Source organism: Nerophis ophidion, linkage group LG05 (genome assembly GCF_033978795.1).
Source record: "Nerophis ophidion isolate RoL-2023_Sa linkage group LG05, RoL_Noph_v1.0, whole genome shotgun sequence".
Taxonomy (NCBI): Eukaryota; Metazoa; Chordata; class Actinopteri; order Syngnathiformes; family Syngnathidae; genus Nerophis; species Nerophis ophidion.
Genome location: NC_084615.1, coordinates 9,341,148 through 9,362,248, shown reverse-complemented (window position 1 = coordinate 9,362,248; position 21,101 = coordinate 9,341,148). Strand labels below are relative to the sequence as shown.

The window sequence follows — 21,101 nt, the reverse complement described above, 5'->3', positions numbered from 1 at the left end:
AGGTAAAAAAGGGCCACACAAGTACAACCCATTTACCATTACTTCACCCTTGCTCCTGATGGGTCCTGGTTAGCGCCATGCATGGCAGCTCCCGCCATCAGTGTGTGTGTGTGTGTGTGTGTGTGTGTGAATGGGTAGAAGTGGAAATATTGTCAAAGCGCTTTGAGTTCCTTTACAAAAGGTGAAAAAGGGCTATACAAGTACAACCCATTTACCATTACTTCACCCTTGCTCCTGATGGGTCGTGGTTAGCGCCTTGCATGGCAGCTCCCGCCATCAGTGTGTGAATGTGGAAATAGTATCAAAGCGCTTTGAGTACCTTGAAGGTAGAGAAGTGCTATACATGTATAACCCATTTACCATAACTACAAAGCAGGGAGGAAGCGGGACCGGACTGCCCTCCAGGCTCCGCTTCTTTGAACTGTTTTGTAATCAAAGGCGACGGATGTTTAAGACCCCCTCCCTTAGAAACAGCTGTTGCTATGTAACCAGGGAAACTCCACATAAAAGAGGAGGCGTACAATCTTTTGTCAATTTAGGATCACTATACAACGGTACCAGGTGTAAGCGTTTCTCCTCAATTGAGCCAAGTTTAATTATGTCTCTGTTTAATTCCTTGCTTCTGGTCTTGTTTAATAGATGTCATCAGTGTTTGAACCTGACAACGATTTCTTTTTGTACTGTAATCACTGTGGTGCTGTTGCAAAATATCATGTAAGCCCAACTTGCCACGTCATTAGGTACACTTGCAGTGTCTTGGGCAGGGTTCCTTGTTGTGGCTTCCTCTGCCATTTTTTTTTTTAAATACCAGGGTGTGTTTTCAAAAATAATAGATTTTATAGATTTTATTTGTAAAAAAAAGCACTTTACGTTGAGCAAACAATCTCAAAGTGCCACAGTGTAAAAAAATAGTAATAATGATAATAAAAAGATAATAAAAATAAATAAAATATAAAACTAGAAACAGCCCAATAGCTAGAACCAGCATGCATGTCTTAAATTGAAGTCTTTAATCTCGTTATATGCAAATATAATGACAATAAAGTTAATTCTATTCTATTCTATTCTATTCTAAAAAGGCTTAAAAAAAAAGATGGGTTTTTAAGCATTTTTTAAAAGCATCCACAGTCTGAGGTTCCCTCAGGTGGTCAGGGAGAGCACTTATAGATAGATAGATAGGTTTTTATTGTCATTGCACAAGTACAACGAAACTTTGTTTTCAGCACAAACCTGTTCAAGATGAGACAAACAAACAGTGTACAGGGTTACAGAACAAGAACGCTGATGGGTCGCCACAAGGCGCCCCGTAAAAGATGAGGAAAAAGGTAAAACGCTGGGGAAGGATGAGTAAAAAAAATACATTCTAGACTAAGCTCCTAAGGGGGCCCAGTCTGGAGTGTGAAAAAACCTTCATAGCAAAGCACATATAGATATTACAACATACATCTCGAGATTATCCAGCAACAGAGGGAAGGGAGTGCAGGGCCATGGTGGTAGGCCGCAGCTCTCAGGCGCTGACCATCCTTTCATCACCCCTATGGGATTTGCGTTGAGGGCGTTGGGTTGGGGTGGCGACTTGTCCAGGGTGTACCCCGCCTTCCGCCCGATTGTAGCTGAGATAGGCGCCAGCGCCCCCCGCGACCCCGAAAGGGAATAAGCGGTAGAAAATGGATGGCGTTGGGTTGGGGGGATGGGGTGTGTATGTGTGGCGTATATTTTTTTGGATACATGTTTGTATAGTACCGCGTTACTGACTAGTGTAATGATACCAATACTTTGGTACTGGTACTAAAATTATTTCGGTACTTTTCTTAATAAAGGGGACCTCAAAAAATGGCATAATTGGTTTTATTTTAACAAAAGATCTTAGGATCCATTAAACATATGTTTCTTATTGCGGTTAAGTCCCTAAATAAAATAGTGAACATACAAGACAACTTGTCTTTAGTAGTAAGTAAACAAACAAAGGCTCCTAATTAGTCTGCTGACATATGCAGTAACATATTGTGTCATTTATCTACCTATTATTGTTTCAACATTATAAAGGACAAGTGGTAGAAAATGAACCATTAATGTACTTGTTCATTTACTGGTAATATCTGCTTACTTTCTCTTTTAACAATGTAACTAAAACAATTATTTAAACCGTCCCATGTGTAATGTTTGTAGGAGTGTTTCATGCATATTTGTGCGTGCTATCGTAATGCAATGAAGCGAACGTCGTTAGCATTAGCTGATGTGCTAACACGTTTACGAGTGTTATTAACTTACCGTGGCGTTCTTTTTGTTTTGTGTCAGTTTCGTAAATTTACCAAAACGTCAGGTGGAGTTATTGAGTCCGCTTAGCAGCTAGTGGGTCCTTGGTGTTGACTTCTGTTTTGTTTGATGAGCTGTTTTACTGCCTTGTTACAGGCACCGTTTGGAAAAAAGTAGGGTATGTAAATGAACATTTACAACATTTTTCATACCAGTATATATCAATCAATCAATGTTTACATATATAGCCCTAAATCACGAGTGTCTCAAAGGGCTGCAAAAGCCACAACGACACCCATCTAACATAATAGTGAGAGTCCAGTCCATACCGGATCTAACATAATAGTGAGAGTCCAGTCCATAGTGGATCTAACATAATAGTGAGAGTCCAGTCCATAGTGGATCTAACATAATAGTGGGAGTCCAGTCCATAGTGGATCTAACATAATAGTGGGAGTCCAGTCCATAGTGGATCTAACTTAATAGTGAGAGTCCAGTCCATAGTGGATCGAACATAATAGTGGGAGTCCAGTCCATAGTGGATCTAACATAATAGTGTGAGAGTCCAGTCCATAGTGGATCTAACATAATAGTGAGAGTCCAGTCCATAGTGGATCTGACATAATAGTAACAGTCCAGTCCATAGTGTATCTAACATAATAGTGGGAGTCCAGTCCATAGTGGATCTAACATAATAGTGAGAGTCCAGTCCATAGTGGCTCTAACATAATAGTGTTAAGAGTCCAGTCCATAGTGGCTCTAACATAATAGTGTTAGAGTCCAGTCCATAGTGGATCTAACATAATAGTGAGAGTCCAGTCCATAGTGGATCTAACATAATAGTGTGAGAGTCCAGTCCATAGTGGATCTAACATAATAGTGAGAGTCCAGTCCATAGTGGATCTAACATAATAGTGTGAGAGTCCAGTCCATAGTGGATCTAACATAATAGTGAGAGTCCAGTCCATAGTGTATTTGACATAATAGTGACAGTCCAGTCCATAGTGGATCTAACATAATAGTGGGAGTCCAGTCCATAGTGGATCTAACATAATAGTGAGAGTCCAGTCCATAGTGGATCTAACATAATAGTGAGAGTCCAGTCCATAGTGGATCTAACATAATAGTGAGAGTCCAGTCCATAGTGGAGCCAACATAATAGTGAGAGTCCAGTCCATAGTGGATCCAACATAACAGTGAGAGTCGAGTCCATAGTGGATCTAACATAATCGTGGGAGTCCAGTCCATAGTGGATCTAACATAAAAGTGGGAGTCCAGTCCATAGTGGATCTAACATAATAGTGAGAGTCCAGTCCATAGTGGATCTAACATAATAGTGAGAGTCCAGTCCATAGTGGATCAAACATAATAGTGAGAGTCCAGTCCATAGTGGGGCCAGCATGAGACCATCCCGGACGGGGACAGGTCAGCAGCGCAGAGACCTCCCCAACCAATGCACATGCAAGCGGTCCACGCCTTATAGTCCTGTGCGGCTAATACATGGAAACATATTTCCTCTTCTAAAATTTAGTGGGTGCGCTCTGTAGTCCAGAAAATATGGTTGTTTATTATTTTTGGAAACAGAGTAAATTGAAAACCTCTTTTCCAGGATTTAGTCGAATGTCTACCTGGTATCCACTATCAGGGGATCAAACCCTGGTCCTCTGCAACAAAAGGTGTGGACGTGCACCGGGTCTGACACATTTAAAGGTGTTATCTCTTATCTTATTCTCTCAGCTGTGACAGCCAGAGTGTTTACGCCACAAAGTTTCTCTTTTTTTATTCCAACAACAAAGCACCCCTCCAATGAAGCGTGGAGCCTCCTCTTTAAAGGCCTACAGAAGTGAGATTTTCTTATTTAAACGGGGATAGCAGGTCCGTTCTATGTGTCATACTTGATCATTTCGCGATATTGCCATATTTTTGCTGAAAGGATTTAGTAGAGAACATCGATGATAAAGTTTGTAACTTTTGGTCGCTAATAAAAAAGCCTTGCCTGTACCGGAAGTAGCAGACGATGTAAGCGTGACGTCACGGGTTGTGGAGCTCCTCACATCTGAACATTGTTTACAATCATGGCCACCAGCAGCGAGAGCGATTCGGAACGAGAAAGCGACAATTTCCCCATTAATTTGAGCGAGGATGAAAGATTTGTGGATGAGGAAATTTAGAGTGAAGCACTAGGAAAAAAAAAAAGGCGATTGCAGTGGGAGCAATTCAGATGTTATTAGACACATTTACTAGGATAATTCTAGAAAATCCCTTATATGCTTATTGTTTTAATAGTGTTTTAGTGAGATTATACAGTACCTGAAAGTCGGAGGGGTGTGGCCACGGGTGTGTTGACGCCAGAATCTCTGAGGGAAGTCACGCAGCTTCAGCAGGGCGAAGCTCCGCTGGTGTCTCCGGTAAGAGCTGACTTATTGCCACAATTTTCTCACTGAAAACTGCCGGTTGACATTTGGACGGGAAATATGTTCGCTTGACCGCTCTGATCCGTAGTAAAGCTTCACATTCGGGAATTTTAAACAAGGAAACACCGTGTGTTTGTGTGGCTAAAGGCTAAATGCTTCCCACCTCCATCTTTCTACTTTGACTTCTCCATTATTCATTGAACAAATTGCAAAAGATTCAGCAACACAGATGTCCAGAATACTGTGTAATTATGCGATGAAGACAGACGACTTATAGCTGGGAGCGATGCTTGAACAAAATGTCCTCTACAATGCCTGACGTCACGTGCACGCGTCATCATACGTGTCATCATACAGCAATGTTTCAGCAGGATACTTCGGCGCAAAATTTAAAATTGCAATTTAGTAAACTAAAAAGGCCGTATTGGCATGTGTTGCAATGTTAGTATTTCATCATTGATATATAAACTATCAGACTGCGTGGTGGGTAGTAGTGGCTTTCAGTAGGCCTTTAAAGGGGAACATTATCACAATTTCAAAAGGGTTAAAAACAATAAAAATCAGTTCCCAGTGGCTTGTTGTATTTTTTTAATTTTTTTTCAAAATTTTACCGGTCTCGGACTATCCCTAAATAAAGCTTTAACGTGCCTTATTTTTGCTATTTTTTGAAGTTTTTTTCAAAATTTTACCGGTCTCGGAATATCCCTAAATAAAACTTTAACGTGCCTTATTTTCGCTATCTTCGAAACCACTATCCATTTCCCTGTGACGTCACACAGTGCTGCCAATGTAAACAAACAATGGGAATACCACAGCAAGATATAGCGACATTAGCTCGGATTCAAACTCGGATTTCAGCGACTTAAGCGATTCAACAGATTACGCATGTATTGAAACAGATGGTTGGAGGATGAAAATATTGAAGAAGAAACTGAAGCTATTGAGCGAATAGCTATTGACGCTATTCATAGCCATAGCATGGCCGAATAGCTGCGTTAGCATCGCCGGTAAAATGTGCGGACCAAACGATCAGGACTTTCGCATCTTTTGACACTGGAGCAACTTAAATCCGTCGATTGGTAAGTGTTTTTTTCGCATTAAATGTGGGTGGAAGGAAACGTAATATCGTTGCAAACGCATCTGCAGGTTATCCATACATCTCTGTTCCATGTCTGCTTTAGCACCGCCGGTAAATAGCATGTTAGCATCAATTAGCGTAGTATGTTAGCATCGATTAGCTGGCAGTCAACATCAACAAAACTCACCTTTGTGATTTCGTTGACTATCGTTGCAAATGTCTGCCTTAGCATCGCCGGTCAAATGTGGAGCCACTTTGGTACATTCAATGGGGGTCTGGCGGCAGACACTTTGGCATCTTCGGGCCAGTGGTGCAACTTGAATCCCTCCCTGTTAGTGTTGTTACACCCTCCGACAACACACCAACGAGGCATGATGTCTCCAAGGTTCCAAAAAATAGTCCAAAAAACGGAAAATAACAGAGCTGAGACCCAGTGTTTGTAATGTGTTGAAAATGAAAATGGCGGCTGTGTTACCTCGGCGACGTCACATTCTGACGTCATCCCCTCCAGAGCGATAGACAAAAAGGCGTTTAATTCGCCAAAATTCACCCATTTAGAGTTTGGAAATCGGTTAAAAAAATATATGGTCTTTTTTCTGCACCATCAAGGTATATATTGACGCTTACATAGGTCTGCTGATAATGTTCCCCTTTAAATATTTATTTCTTTTACTGGGCTGAGGCCAAAGACTTCACCCCACCTGCATCCAACTGCCTGTCAATGCATCCAACTGCTGATTGGACAGTCGCCGTGTGGCATGGCGTCCATCCATCCATCTTCTTCGCGTATCCGAGGTCATTTCGCGGGGGCTGCGGCCTAAGCAGGGAAGCCCAGACTTCCCTCTCCCCAGCCACTTGGTCCAGCTCATGCCAGGGGACCCCGAGGCGTTCCTAGGCCAGCTGGGAGACATAGTCTTCCCAACGTGTCCTTGGTCTTCCCCGTGGCCTCCTACCGGTCGGACGTGCCCTAAACACCTCATTAGGGAGGCGTTCGGGTGGCATCCTGACCAGATGCCCGAACCACCTCATCTGGCTCCCCTCGATCTTGTACCCGTGATCTTGTCCTTTCGGTCATAACCCAAAGCTCATGACCATAGGTGAAGATGGGAACGTAGATCGACCGGTAAATTGAGAGCTTTGCCTTCCGGCTCAGCTCCTTCTTCACCACAAAGGATCGATACAGCGTCTGCATTACTGAAGACTCCACATAGTCACACCACCCTGTCGATCTCACAATACACTCTTCCCTCACTCGTGAACAAGACTCCGAGGTACTTGAAAACCTCCACTTGGGGCAAGATCTCCTCCCCAACCCGGGGATGGTACTCCACCCTTCTCCGGGCGAGAACCATGGACTCTGACTTGGAGGTGCTGGTTCCCACATTAGCGCGGCATCACATTAGCAAAAAAACGGATGCACCATCGAGCCAATCAATGAGCTTGTGGGCGATCTAAAGGAAAACAGACTATTTTCCGCTTGGTGCTACTGTTTGACTTGTCTGTATTTAATGTTGCGTGACATTATTTTGGGGACAGTAAAAAGGGCAGGACACTATTACTGCCTTTTGAAAAAGTGCAGGGGACAGGTGTCTCCTGGTCCTCCCACTAATTACATCCCTGCCTGTGTGCGGGCAAAACATTTTTTCAGTCATAAACATTTATATATATATATATATATATATATATATATATATATATATTATACTGTATATATATTTTGAAAATGTTTATATATACACACGTGTATATATATATATATATATATATATTATACTGTATATATATTTTGAAAATGTTCATATATACATATATATGTATATATACACACACATGTATATATATATATATATATATATATATATATATATAAACATTTTCAAAATATATATATGTATATACATATATATTATACTGTATATATATTTTGAAAATGTTTATATATACACACATGTGTATATATATATATATATATATATATATATATATACACACATGTGTATATATATATATATATATATATATATATATATATATATATATATATATATTACACCATGAATTGATTTACGTGGACCCCGACCTAAACAAGTTTAAAAACTTATTCGGGTGTTACCATTTAGTGGTCAATTGTACGGAATATGTACTGAACTTTGCAATCTACTAATAAAAGTTTCAATCAATCAAAAAAACACACATATATACATACAGACATATACATATATACATACAAACATACATATATACACAAACATACATATATACACACATATATATACATATATACATACAGACATATTTACATACATACATACATATATACACAAACATACATATATACACACATATATATATAAATACACACACATATATACAGTATGTTTTTTTTTATATACATTTTTTTAATATAGAAGAATGCAAACATTGGCATGCTATATTAGCATGTTAAGTCACACAAATTGATACTTGTTAGCATGCTAGCATATTAAAATTAGCGTGCCATTTTTTTGGGGGGGAGCTAATTTTGCAACCATTTACCCTAGAGTCATACAACTTGATACTTGACACATGCTGTTAGCAGGCTAGCATGTTAAAAATTAGCATGTTACCTTTTTTTGTTAGCAAATATTGCAACCGTATATACTGGAGTCATACAAATTCATACTTGACATATACTGTTAGTTAGCATGATAGCAAGCTAACGTTAGCATGCAAACTTTTTTAGCTAAAAGTTCAACCATTCAGTCCACAGTCTCACAAACTGATACTTGACATATGCCAACTGTTAGCATGCTAAAATTAGCATGCTAACACATTTTACAACCCTTTTTCCATTTTTTTCCCTAGTCCACACTCCAAGAGCCACCACAGGATGTCACAGCCCAGGTGCAGACCAGACTCAAACCCGCGCGCACGAGATCCAAACCACTAAGCAGAAAAACGCAGGGCGTTCAAAGCAAAAAGACGACCAAAGCCAACTTCTTCTCTCCACCACCTGAGCGTCAGATCTGTGTCAAAGCTCCGCCTCTTTTCCCTCAAGGTCAGTCGTGTTGCTTTCTGCCTCCATGAAAGTTGTTGACTATATTTTTGAAAAAAGGAAAGAAACTAGTGATGTGAGGATCGATACTGAAATATTGCTACCGCTGATACCAGATCTTTATAATCTACTATTGATCCTCAAATCAAATATTCCTCGGAAGCCGCCGTGCTTCTAAGACGGTGCAGAGTGTCCGAATCCGAAAGTTTTAGGTATAGCTGTACAAAATGAGTTACACAGCTAGCCTAAACTGTTAGCATGCTTACATTAAAAAATGCTACTATTTAGCATGTGTGCAAGCGTTAGCATGATAACAGATAGCTCGTCTCACTCAAAAGGTGTACGGCTGCGGATATAGAGAAAAGAAAGTGTATAATTAGATGAAAAAAACCTAGCATGCTTAAGTTAGCTTGCCAGCATGCTATCGTTTGCATGCTAACCCTTAAAAAATGTCACACATACCAAGTTATAGAATTCTGGTGAAAACGGTTGCGAAACTAGCTCAAAAATTTTGCATGCTTATATTACTCTTCGGTGTATGGCAGGGAAATTACAGTAACAAGTTTAAAATTAGCCATGTATATATATATATATATATATATGTTAGGGCTGGGCAACGATTACAAATTATAATCGAAGTTAATCGCACTTTTTCTCTGATTAATCGCGATTAACTGCATTGTATACGCAAAGCCCAATAATGAATTCAAAAGTAGTGTGTAGTGCACCTTTATTGGAATATTCTCCCACATGAACAAAAGCGCCAAAACATTTGTTGTGCAAACACAATTTAAATCAGTCCTTGTTAAACAGTAGCAGTTAAATAGCATATTTTATGAAAATCAACTCAAAAAATGTAAATACAAACATTTAAGCTTATTGCCACTGCCAGGGTATTTAAGTTATCCTGTTTGTTATGGAAAATAAATATAATCTACATACAAATCTCTGAGCCACAATCATAACATCTGAACAGGCAATTTCTGAGGTAACAGCAGAAACATTTTTTTTATCTGGGATCTTATGTTTAAAAAACCTATATAATAGGTAGTGGGCTGTTTTAGGGAAGTTCTGATCAAATTACCCGTAGTAGCAATATTAATAATGTTGTGTTTATTCTGCGTAGTGCACTTAAAATAATTGTGACCATATTTAGGAATTGATATGATGGGAATTATCCGATTGTTTGCTTGGTGCTTTGATAAACTGAATGCATCATATACATGGTACTATATTGTGATGTTATGAGCCAGGGAAAAAAAGAACTACCCTACCCAGCATGCAACATGAGTGACGAGCATGCGCGGTAGCCCGGTATAGGTTGTGTCGCCATGACGGCATCTTGTATGTTGTGATATGCACGCTCTGAAAGCAAATGTTAAGAACTCAACCAACACGCCTCGTCTGCATTATTCATAAATAGACAGACAACACATATACTCCGCTGCTTCACAGGCCGCTGGATGTAGCCGGCAAAGTATTCCCATGCTAGCTAGCCGGTCTAGCAAGCACGCGTCATTCAGTCCAAAACGGCCCGATCTATCCACATTCAGAATTGTCTGGCGGTCGTAAGTGATCCCGGAGTGACCACGCTGTAAGCCAGCCATGAAATTTGCAGAATTGTCCGGTATTTTTGCCAAATGTTCCTTCTTTACCAAGAGCCCCTCGACGCCGAAGCCCGTCCGGGCGACGCCGTCTTTTTAAGAAAAGGCGTTAACAAAATAAAAGCATGTAAACAACATACGCAAATGTGCGATAAAATAATTGTCGGCGTTAATAGATTGATGAGTTAACTCGTAATTAACGCATTAATTTGCCCACCCCTAGTATATATATATATATATATATATATATATATATATATATATGGGTTTTATTCAAAACCATTGAGTCTGTTCTTAAAGGGGAACATTATCACCAGACCTATGTAAGCTTCAATATATACCTTGATGGTGCAGAAAAAAGACCCATCTATTTTTTTAACCGATTTCCGAACTCTAAATGGGTGAATTTTGGCGAATTAAACGCCTTTCTGTTTATCGCACTGGAGGGGATGACGTCAGAATGTGACGTCGCCGAGGTAACACAGCCGCCATTTTCATTTTCAACACATTGTAAACATTGGGTCTCAGCTCTGTTATTTTCCGTTATTTTGACTATTTTTTGGAACCTTGGAGACATCATGCCTCGACGGTGTGTTGTCGGAGGGTGTAACAACACTAACAGGGAGGGATTCAAGTTGCACCACTGGCCCGAAGATGCGTAAGTGTCTGCTGCCAGACCCCCATTGAATGTACCAAAGTGGCTCCACATTTTACCGGCGATGCTAAGGCAGACATGGCACAGAGATGTATGGATAACCTGCAGATGCATTTGCAATGATAAAGTCAACGAAATCACAAAGGTGAGTTTTGTTGATGTTGACTTATGTGATAATCAGACATATTTGGTCGCGGCGTGACTGCGACCTAATCGATGCTAACATGCTACGCTAATCGACGCTAACATGTTATTTACCGGCGGCACTAAAGCAGACATGGCACAGAGATGTATGGATAACCTGCAGATGCATTTGTAACGATAAAGTCTCAGAAATCACAAACGTGAGTTTTGTTGATGTTGACTGCCAGCTAATCGATGCTAACATGCTACGCTAATCGATGCTAACATGCTATTTACCGGCGGTGCTAAAGCAGATATGGTACAGAGATGTATGGATAACCTGTAGATGCATTTGCAACTATAAAGTCTCAGAAATCACAAAGGTGAGTTTTGTTGATGTTGACTGCCAGCTAATCAATGCTAACATGCTACGCTAATCGATGCTAACATGCTATTTACCGGCGGTGCTAAAGCAGATATGGTACAGAGATGTATGAATAACCTGTGGATGCATTTGCAACTATATTACGTTTCCTTCCACCCACATTTAATGCGAAAAAAACACTTACCAATCGACGGATTTAAGTTGCTCCAGTGTCAAAAGATGCGAAAGTCCTGATCGTTTGGTCCGCACATTTTACCGGCGATGCTAACGCAGCTATTCGGCCATGCTATGGCTATGAATAGCGTCAATAGCTATTCGCTCAATAGCTTCAGTTTCTTCTTCAATATTTTCATACTCCAACCATCTGTTTCAATACATGCGTAATCTGTTGAATCGCTTAAGTCGCTGAAATCCGAGTTTGAATCCGAGCTAATGTCGCTGTATCTTGCTGTGGTATTCCCATTGTTTGTTTACATTGGCAGCACTGTGTGACGTCACAGGGAAATGGCCAGTGTCTTCGCAGAGAGACGAAAATAAGGCACTTTAAAGCTTTATGTAGGGATATTCCGAGACCGGTAAAATTTTGAAAAAAACTTCAAAAAATACAACAAGCCACTGGGAACTGATTTTTATTGTTTTCATCCCTTTTGAAATTGTGATAATGTTCCCCTTTAATCAGTTTGAGCAAGTGACTCTGCGGCCGTTAGAAGAATTAAGGAATCAAATGAAGCCCTCAGGTTCCCCCCATGATGCTGTCCCTCCTACATTTTTTAAAGAAGTGTTTTCTTGCATAAGGCAGCCTGTTCTTGACATTTTAAATAGCAGTGTGTTTTCTGGTGTCGTTCCTACCAGTTTAAAAACACGCCGCGGTTCAACAGCTTTTAAAGAAACCTGGTCTTGACAGTTCAGTTTTAGCCCATTTTAGACCCATTTCTAAGCTGCCTTTCCTCTCAAAGATCTTGGAGAAGTTTGTTTTTACCCAGTTAATCACTTTTTTAGAGGACTGTGACATTTTAGAAGTCTTTCAACCTGGTTTTAAACCCCTCCATAGTACAGAGTCAGCATTACTAAGGGTTTTTAATGACATCCTGAGAGCAACAGATTTAGGTGATCTTGTGATTTTAGTTTTACTGGATTTAACAGCAGCATTTGATACGGTGGACCATAATATTTGAATCAGCCGCCTACAGCACCAAGTGGGCATCTGTGGTACTGCTTTGAGTTGGCTGAAGTCATATTTGACTAACAGGACTTTCTCTGTGGGCTTCACAGTGGCAGAGGGGTTAGTGCGTCTGCCTCACAATACAAAGGTCCTGCAGTCCTGGGTTCAAATCCAGGCTCGGGATCTTTCTGTGTGGAGTTTGCATGTTCTCCCCGTGAATGCGTGGGTTCCCTCCGGGTACTCCGGCTTCCTCCCACTTCCAAAGACATGCACCCGGGGATAGGTTGATTGGCAACACTAAATGGGCCCTAGTGTGTGAATGTTGTCTGTCTATCTGTGTTGGCCCTGCGATGAGGTGGCGACTTGTCCAGGGTGTACCCCGCCTTCCGCCCGATTGTAGCTGAGATAGGCGCCAGCGCCCCCCGCGACCCCAAAAGGGAATAAGCGGTAGAAATGGATGGATGGATAGACTTTCTCTGTAAATGTTGCTGGTTTTCAGTCCTCTGTTGCTCCATTGACATGTGGGGTCCCACAAGGCTCCGTTTTAGCACCACTGCTCGTTTCTATTTATTTACTTCCTCTGAACTCAATCCTAAGAAAGCATGATATTTGTTTTCATTGTTATGGCGATGACACACAAATGCAGCCACTACTTGCTTGCCTTGAAGATATCAAGGCCTGGATGACACTAAATTTCTTCAAATTCAATGAAAAGAAGACAGACGTGATAGTGTTTGGACTTCCTGGTACCTGTGAGCTCCCCCTGGTGACTTTGGCCCCTTGACTTTGCACATTAAGCCCATGGTCACCAACCTGGACTTTGGTATCCACAGTGATTTTAAATTGGAGCGTCAGATTGGCAGAGTGGTGAAAGCCAGTTTTTTTTATTCACGTCAGCTGGCCAAGGTTAAAAACCTTCTTTCAAGGCAACAGTTTGAGACAGTAATCCATGCATTTATTACATCTCGGCTGGATTGCTGTAACTCTTTGTATTTTGGTATTAATAATCTTCTCTCTCACGTCTGCAGCTGGCCCAAAATGCAGCTGCCCAACTTTTAACCAACACAAGAAAAAGAGAGCACATTACTCCTGTTTTAGCCTCCCTCCACTGCCTGCCTGTGTCTTTTAGAGTCCATTTTAAAATGATCTTACTTGTTTTTAAATCCTTACATGGTCTTGACCCACCTTACCTCTCTGAGCTGCTCCACCTCTATGCCCCCACCCGCTCCCCCAGGTCAGCTGATCAGCTGATCCTGGAGGTCCGCAAATCAAAGTGCAAGCTCAGAAGGGACGGAACCTTCTCTGTTGCGGGTCCCAAACTCTGGAACCATCTCCTTCTCCATGTGAGACAGGCCCCTTCTTTGGCTATTTTTAAGACCCTTCTTAAAACCCCTTTTTATTCAGTGGCTTTTAACTCAGCAGGAGACTTTAAAATGTTTTTAACTTTTTTAATTGTTTTTTACTTTTTAATGGCTTTTTATCAAACACATTGTTCTTAGGGAAATTTGTATTTGCTATTTCAATGTGTTTTTTACTTCTGTTTTAAATGTTATTTTTTTAGTCTGTCTTTTGCTTTTATTTCTTTGTGTTGTACAGCCCTTTGTTCTTCAACTGTGGTTGTTTTTAAAGGGCTTTATAAATAAAGTTGGTATGTATATGTATATATACATACATACATATATATATATATACATACACATATATATGTACATGTATACGTATACATGTATATGTATGTATATACATATATGCATATGTGTATATATATATATATATATATATGCATATGTATATATGTATAAATGTATATATATATGAATGTGCATATAAATATATATATATATGTATGTATATATGTATAAATGTGTGTATATATATATATATATATACACACACATACACACGCACACACACACACACACATATATATATATATATTTATACAAATATATATATATATATATATATGTGTGTGTGTGTATATATATATTTATATTTTTATAACTATAAACAGATTGTGTCAGCTTTATATTAGAGGTGACTAAATATATAATAGAACATTTCAGATTTTTATCATTACATAACGACTTTTTTGCTCTTTTTTCTTTCATGTCAGAATAAAATAAAATTAAAATAATACAATTGCGTAACTGCATAACTTACTGTGTCAAAAATTTAACAGTTTTTATTATGGTTGTAATTTTCTGAAGTTTTTAATTAAGTGACTGATATTTTCTCTATTTTAAATACAACTGAAAACAGATATTGTTTCAGCCATGTAATTTTCGTGACTAAAATATTATTATTAATTATTAGTTAGAACATTTCAGATCTGTATCATTACATACCCATTTTTGCTCTTTTTAATTTTTTTCAACATTTTTACCATTTCTTTTTCCATGTAAGAATATAATAAAAATAATACTAATACAATTGTGTAATTGAGAGGAGACACACACACCACACAGAACAAACCAAAAGTAGTGAATATTATCAACAACAGTATCAATATTAGTTATAATTTCAGCATAGCAGTGATTAGAAATCCCTCATTGACATTATCATTAGACATTTATAATAAATAATAAAAAAGAACAATAGTGTCACAGTGGCTTACACTTGCATGGCATCTCATAAGCTTGACAACACACTGTGTCCAATGTTTTCACAAAGATAAAATAAGTCATATTTTTGGTTCGTTTAATAGTTAAAACAAATTTACATTATTGCAATCAGTTGATAAAACATTGTCCTTTACAATTATAAAAGCTTTTTGTCAAAAAAACCTACTACTCTGCTAGCATGTCAGCAGACTGGGGTAGATCCTGCTGAAATCCTATGTATTGAATGAATACAGAATCCTTCTTAATCGGAAAAATATTGTTTTTGAATCGAGAATCGAATCGAATCTAAAAAATCGATATATTATCGAATCATGACCCCAAGAATCGATATTGAATCGAATTGTGGGACGACACCCAAAGATTCACAGCCCTAATATATGTATATATATATATATATATATATATATATATATATATATATATATATATATATATATATATATAATGTGTGTATATACATAAATATGTGGATATATATATATATATATATATATATACATATATATAAAAACATACACACACACACACACACACACCTTTGTGGGTGGAGGTTATTAATAAAATCCTGTTCACACAAAAAGTTTTAATTAAATCTGCAATTTTAACTCATTTTGTTTCCTAGCAACAGTGGCCAAAGTGCGCACACAATCATGTCAGAGTTGTGTTGCCTCAGACTGCAACCAAGCCGAGTCCCTTGTCATCAGAGCAGGACAACATCTCGGAGAAGACGTCACCAACTCTTCATATACCCAGCGTCCCAGACCCCCTCCCCTCTCCCGCGTGGTCCCAAAGGTGCGTCCCCGCAGGCTACGTCAGTTGGAGCTCAAGCCCGCTGTCATCGTCCTTCCTCCTCCTCCTCTTCCTCCTCCTCCTCCTCTGCACACCCAAAGGACAAATTCTCCCCCCTCTCACCTTGCCGGAAGCTTCTCTAAAAGCACACTGATCAAGCACAAATTGAAGTTTTGTGTCTAAATCAGGGGTGTGGCCCAAAAGTCTGGGCCCCCACACAAAATATCCCCCCCCCCCCCGCCCCACACCCTAAACCCCACCTGTTTACATACACCAAAAATGAACTCATTGTGTGAAGCATGCTAACTTTTTTAGCACATTTTTCCATCCATTTACCCCAGTCATACAACTTGATACATGCCAACATTAGCATGCTAACTTTTTTAGCACATTTTTCCATCCATACAACTTGATACATGCTAAGTCTTAGCATGCTAACTTTTTTAAAGCTACTTTGAGTCCATTTACCCTAGAGTTATACAACTTGATACTTGACACATGTGTACTCCTAGCAAAACAACATTAGCATGCTAACTTTCTTAGCACATTTTTCAGCCATTTACCCCAGTCATACAACTTGATAGATGCTAAGTCTTAGCAAGCTAACATTAGTGTGCTAACTTTTTAAAGCAAATTTGCGTCCGTTTACCTCTGAGTCATACAACTGGATTCTTGACACAAGCAAACTCTTAGCATACTAACGTTTTTGTCAGCTAATTTTGAATTTGTTTACCCCAGTCATACAACTTTATACTTGACACATGCAAACTCTTAGCATGCTAACTTTTTTTCAAAAATAATTTTGAATCCGTTTACCCCAGTCATACAACTTGATACTTGACACATGCTAACTCTTAGCATGCTAACTTTTTTCAGCTAATTTTTAATTTATTTACCCCAGTAATACAACTTGATACTCGACACATGCTAACTCTTAGCATGCTAACGTTTTTAAGCTAATTTGTGTCTGTTTACCGCAGTGTCCAAAAACTGCATACTTGACACATACTAAAACAGCATGCTAACTTTTTTTAATTGTATTTGTGTTTTTAGCTAATTTTGCATCCTTTTACCCCAGAGTCATACAACGTGATACTTGACACATGCTAACTCTTAGCATGCAAACCTTTGTCCCCCAGCTAATTTGCATCCGTTTACCCCAGAGTCATACAACTTGATAGTCAAGTATAAAGTTGCAAGACTGTAGGGTAAACGGTAGGAAAATTTGCACACAAAAAAAGTTAGCATGCTTATTTTGGTATGCTAGCATGCTAACACTTACCATGCTAACTTTTTTATTGTATATATTTTTTAGCTAATATTGCATCCTTTTACCCCAGAGTCATACAACGTGATACTTGACACATGCAAACAGTTAGCATGCTAGCATACCAAAATAAGCATTCCAACTTTTTTTTCGGGTGCATATTTTTCTACCATTTACCCTACAGTCATGCAACTTTATACTTCACGTATGCTAACTGTTAGTTGGCATGTTAACATTAGCATGCTATGTAAGCATGTTAACTTTTTCAACCTATTTTTCAACCATTAACCCCAAAGTCATACAACTTGGTCGTTGACACATGTTGTTAGCATGCTAGCATATTAAAATTAGCATGCTATCTTTTTAAGCTAATTTTACAACCGTTTACCCCTGAGTCATACAACTTGATACTTGACACATGCTAACTCTTAGCATGTCAACGTTTTTAAGCTACTTTGCGTCCCTTTACCCCAGTCATACATTTTGATACTTGACACATGCCAACACTTAGCATGCTAACTTTTATTTTTATTTTATTTTAGCCAAATCTGCATCCTTTTTACACCAGTCATACAACGTGATACTTGACACATGCTAACAGTTAGCATGCTAACTTTTTTTTCAGGGGGGAATATTTTCTACCATTTACCCTACAGTCATGCAACTTTATACTTGACATATGCTAACTGTTAGTTAGCATGTTAACTTTTTCAACTTATTTTTCAACCATTGACCCCTGAATCATACAACGTGATACTTGACACATGCTAACACGTAGCATGCTAGAATACCAAAATTAGCATGATAACTTTTTTGTGTGTGCTAATTTTTCTACCGTTTACCCTACAGTCATGCAACTTTATACTTGACATATGCTAACTGTTAGTTAGCATGTGAACATTAGCATGCTATGTTAGCATGTTAACTTTTTCAACTTATTTTTCAACCATTCACCCCAGAGTCATACAACTTGGTCGTTGAAACATGCTAGCTGTTAGCATGCTAACATGTTAAAATTAGCATGCTAACTTTTTTAGCTAATTTTCTAACCGTTTTCTCCGGAGTCATATATCTTCATACTTGACATATGCCAAAGGTTTGCAATGTTTTTAGCCATTTTGTCAGAAGTGCACCTTACAGTCATTAAGCTGCAATTAAATATCATTTTTTGGGGTTAATTTAAATCAAGCAAGCGAGTATTAACCTGAGATCAATCACAATTAATATAAATTAAAAATGTGATTCATCTGATTGAAATCAAGTCATCATTTGACAACAGTAGTTATTATCTGTCTTCAAAACCTGGTGGCGCCTCAGTTTCTAACTTTAATCAGAGGTCTTTGAATGCACCACAATGAGATACAAAAGGTAAACATACCTTTCTCCTATGCTGCTTATATATATTTTTATAAACCATTTTTCTTTAAATGTTGGTGCTGTGTGCGAATGTTTAAAGTATTTAGCCATTCTTCATTTGGTTCCTTATTTTTAAATGATTTTATTACATTTCTGACATCTTTTTGTGAGGATGTGCAACCATCTCTGGTTTAACTTCATGCTGTCATCAGAATGAGTCAATGATGCAACACTCTGGGAAGCTGAAGCGTTTTTCTTTTTACTATTTTTAGTGGTTACCCTTTTTTTTAATAATTGTAAGTAAAACTAAAATGTTACTTGTTCAGTTAACATGCTTTAATTGTATTACTACACAAAGAATATTAGTTTGTATGCTATAATAAAAGTTTTTATTACCTTACCGATCTGAATATAGGACCTTTTTTTAGATATATATTTTTAATAATAAACCCGCAGCTAAAAGCAACTGCGTGAGAACGTATACTGCAGGGGTCACCAACCTTTTTGAAAGCAAGAGCTACTTCTTGGGTACTGATTAATGCGAAGGGCTACCAGTTTGATACACACTTCAATACATTGCCAGAAATAACCAATTTGCTCAATTTTTGCTATTTTATTATTAATAATTCATGATTTTTATCTTTGTGGAAACACTGATCTTAATGATTTCTGACAATAAATATATATTGAAACAGATTAAAAAAAAAAGGGTATTTCTGTCTGTCATTCCGTCGTACATTTTTTTTCCTTCTACGGAAGGTTTTTTTTTAAGAGAATAAATGATGAAAAAAACACTTAATTGATCGGTTTAAAAGAGGAGAAAACACGAAAAAAAATGAAAATTAAATTTTGAAACAGTTTATCTACAATTTCGACTCTTTAAAATTCAAAATTCAACCGAAAAAAAAGAAGAAAAATATTAGCTAATTCGAATCTTTTTGAAAAAATTCAAAACATTTTTTATGGAACATCTTTAGTAATTTTTCCTGATTAAGATTAATTTTAGAATTTTGATGACATGTTTTAAATAGGTTAAAATCCAATCTGCACTTTGTTAGAATATATAACAAATTGGACCAAGCTATATTTCTAACAAAGACAAATCATTATTTCTTCTAGATTTTCCAGAATTTTTTTTTTAAAAGAAATTCAAACGACTTTGAAATAAGATTTAAATTTGATTCTTCAGACTTTCTAGATTTGTCAGAATATTTTTTTTTAATTTGAATCATAAGTTTGAAGAAATATTTGACAAATATTCTTTGTCGAAAAAACAGAAGCTAAAATGAAGAATTCAATTTAAATGTATTTATTATTCTTTACAATAAAAAATATAAATTTACCTGAACATTGATTTAAATTGTCTGGAAAGAAGAGGAAGGATTTTAAAAGGTAAAAAGGTATATGTGTTTAAAAACCCTAAAATAATTTTTAAGGTTGTATTTTTTTTCTAAAATTGTCTTTCTGAAAGTTATAAGAAGCAAAGTAAAAAAAATAACTGAATTTATTTAAACAAGTGAAGACCAAGTCTTTGAAAATTTTTTGGGGATTTTCAAATTCTATTTGAGTTTTGTCTCTCTTAGAATTAAAAATGTCCAGCAAAGCGAGACCAGCTTGCTAATAAATAAACAAGATTTAAAAAATTGAGACAGCTCACTGGTAAGTGCTGCTATTTGAGCTATTTTTAGAACAGGCCAGCGGGCGACTCATCTGGTCCTTACGGGCACCGCGTTGGTGACCCCTGGTATACTGGAATATCACGATATCGTCATTTTCTATATCGCCCAGAGACAAACCCGCGATATATCGGGTATATTCCAATTATCGCCCAGCCCTACTTCAGAGATGAATAAACATCTTATTTAAATACACCTTTGAAATGATCCTACACATTATTGTCAATTCCTAATGTAGAAATGCTGGATTAAACATTTATAAATGATAAAAATGCAACTGTTAAGCTTTTTATAGCTGAACTTATTGATACAGTGATGATTAAATGTTTATAATACTTTATGAACGGCATAGACTTCCTTTAAATAAAAGAACCACAAATATGGAACTCACTTTCAAAAAACAAAAAACAAAATTGTGTCTAGTTGAGCAGCAATTGTGTTCTCATGTTTAGTTTAGACTAATTTGTTATTATCTAGTTTGCACTTTGTCTGTTTTATTACTATTATCATTATTATCAACTCCTCTTTGCCTTATTCTTTTTATTTTCCTATTTTAATGATGTTAGATCTGTGTTGTTGTTGTTGTTGTTGGGGACAAGTGTTGTAAATTAGCTTTGGCTACAAACACTATGATGCATACATTGGATGAACGTTTCACATACTTATGTTTCTGTATTT

The 21,101-nt window shown here is 37.8% G+C and overlaps 1 protein-coding gene across 1 annotated transcript in view; it reads left to right on the top strand.

Moving 5' to 3' along the window:
• LOC133552607 (putative methyltransferase NSUN7) overlaps positions 1-19,369 on the top strand; it is an 87,594-nt gene extending 68,225 nt beyond the window's left edge. Inside the window, exons 11-12 of the mRNA XM_061899899.1 lie at positions 8,593-8,785; positions 15,958-19,369. Of these exons, the coding sequence (XP_061755883.1) occupies positions 8,593-8,785; positions 15,958-16,307 (543 nt within the window). The 3' untranslated portion in view covers positions 16,308-19,369. The remainder of the gene's footprint in view (positions 1-8,592; positions 8,786-15,957) is intronic.
• Positions 19,370-21,101: the final 1,732 nt, after the last annotated feature.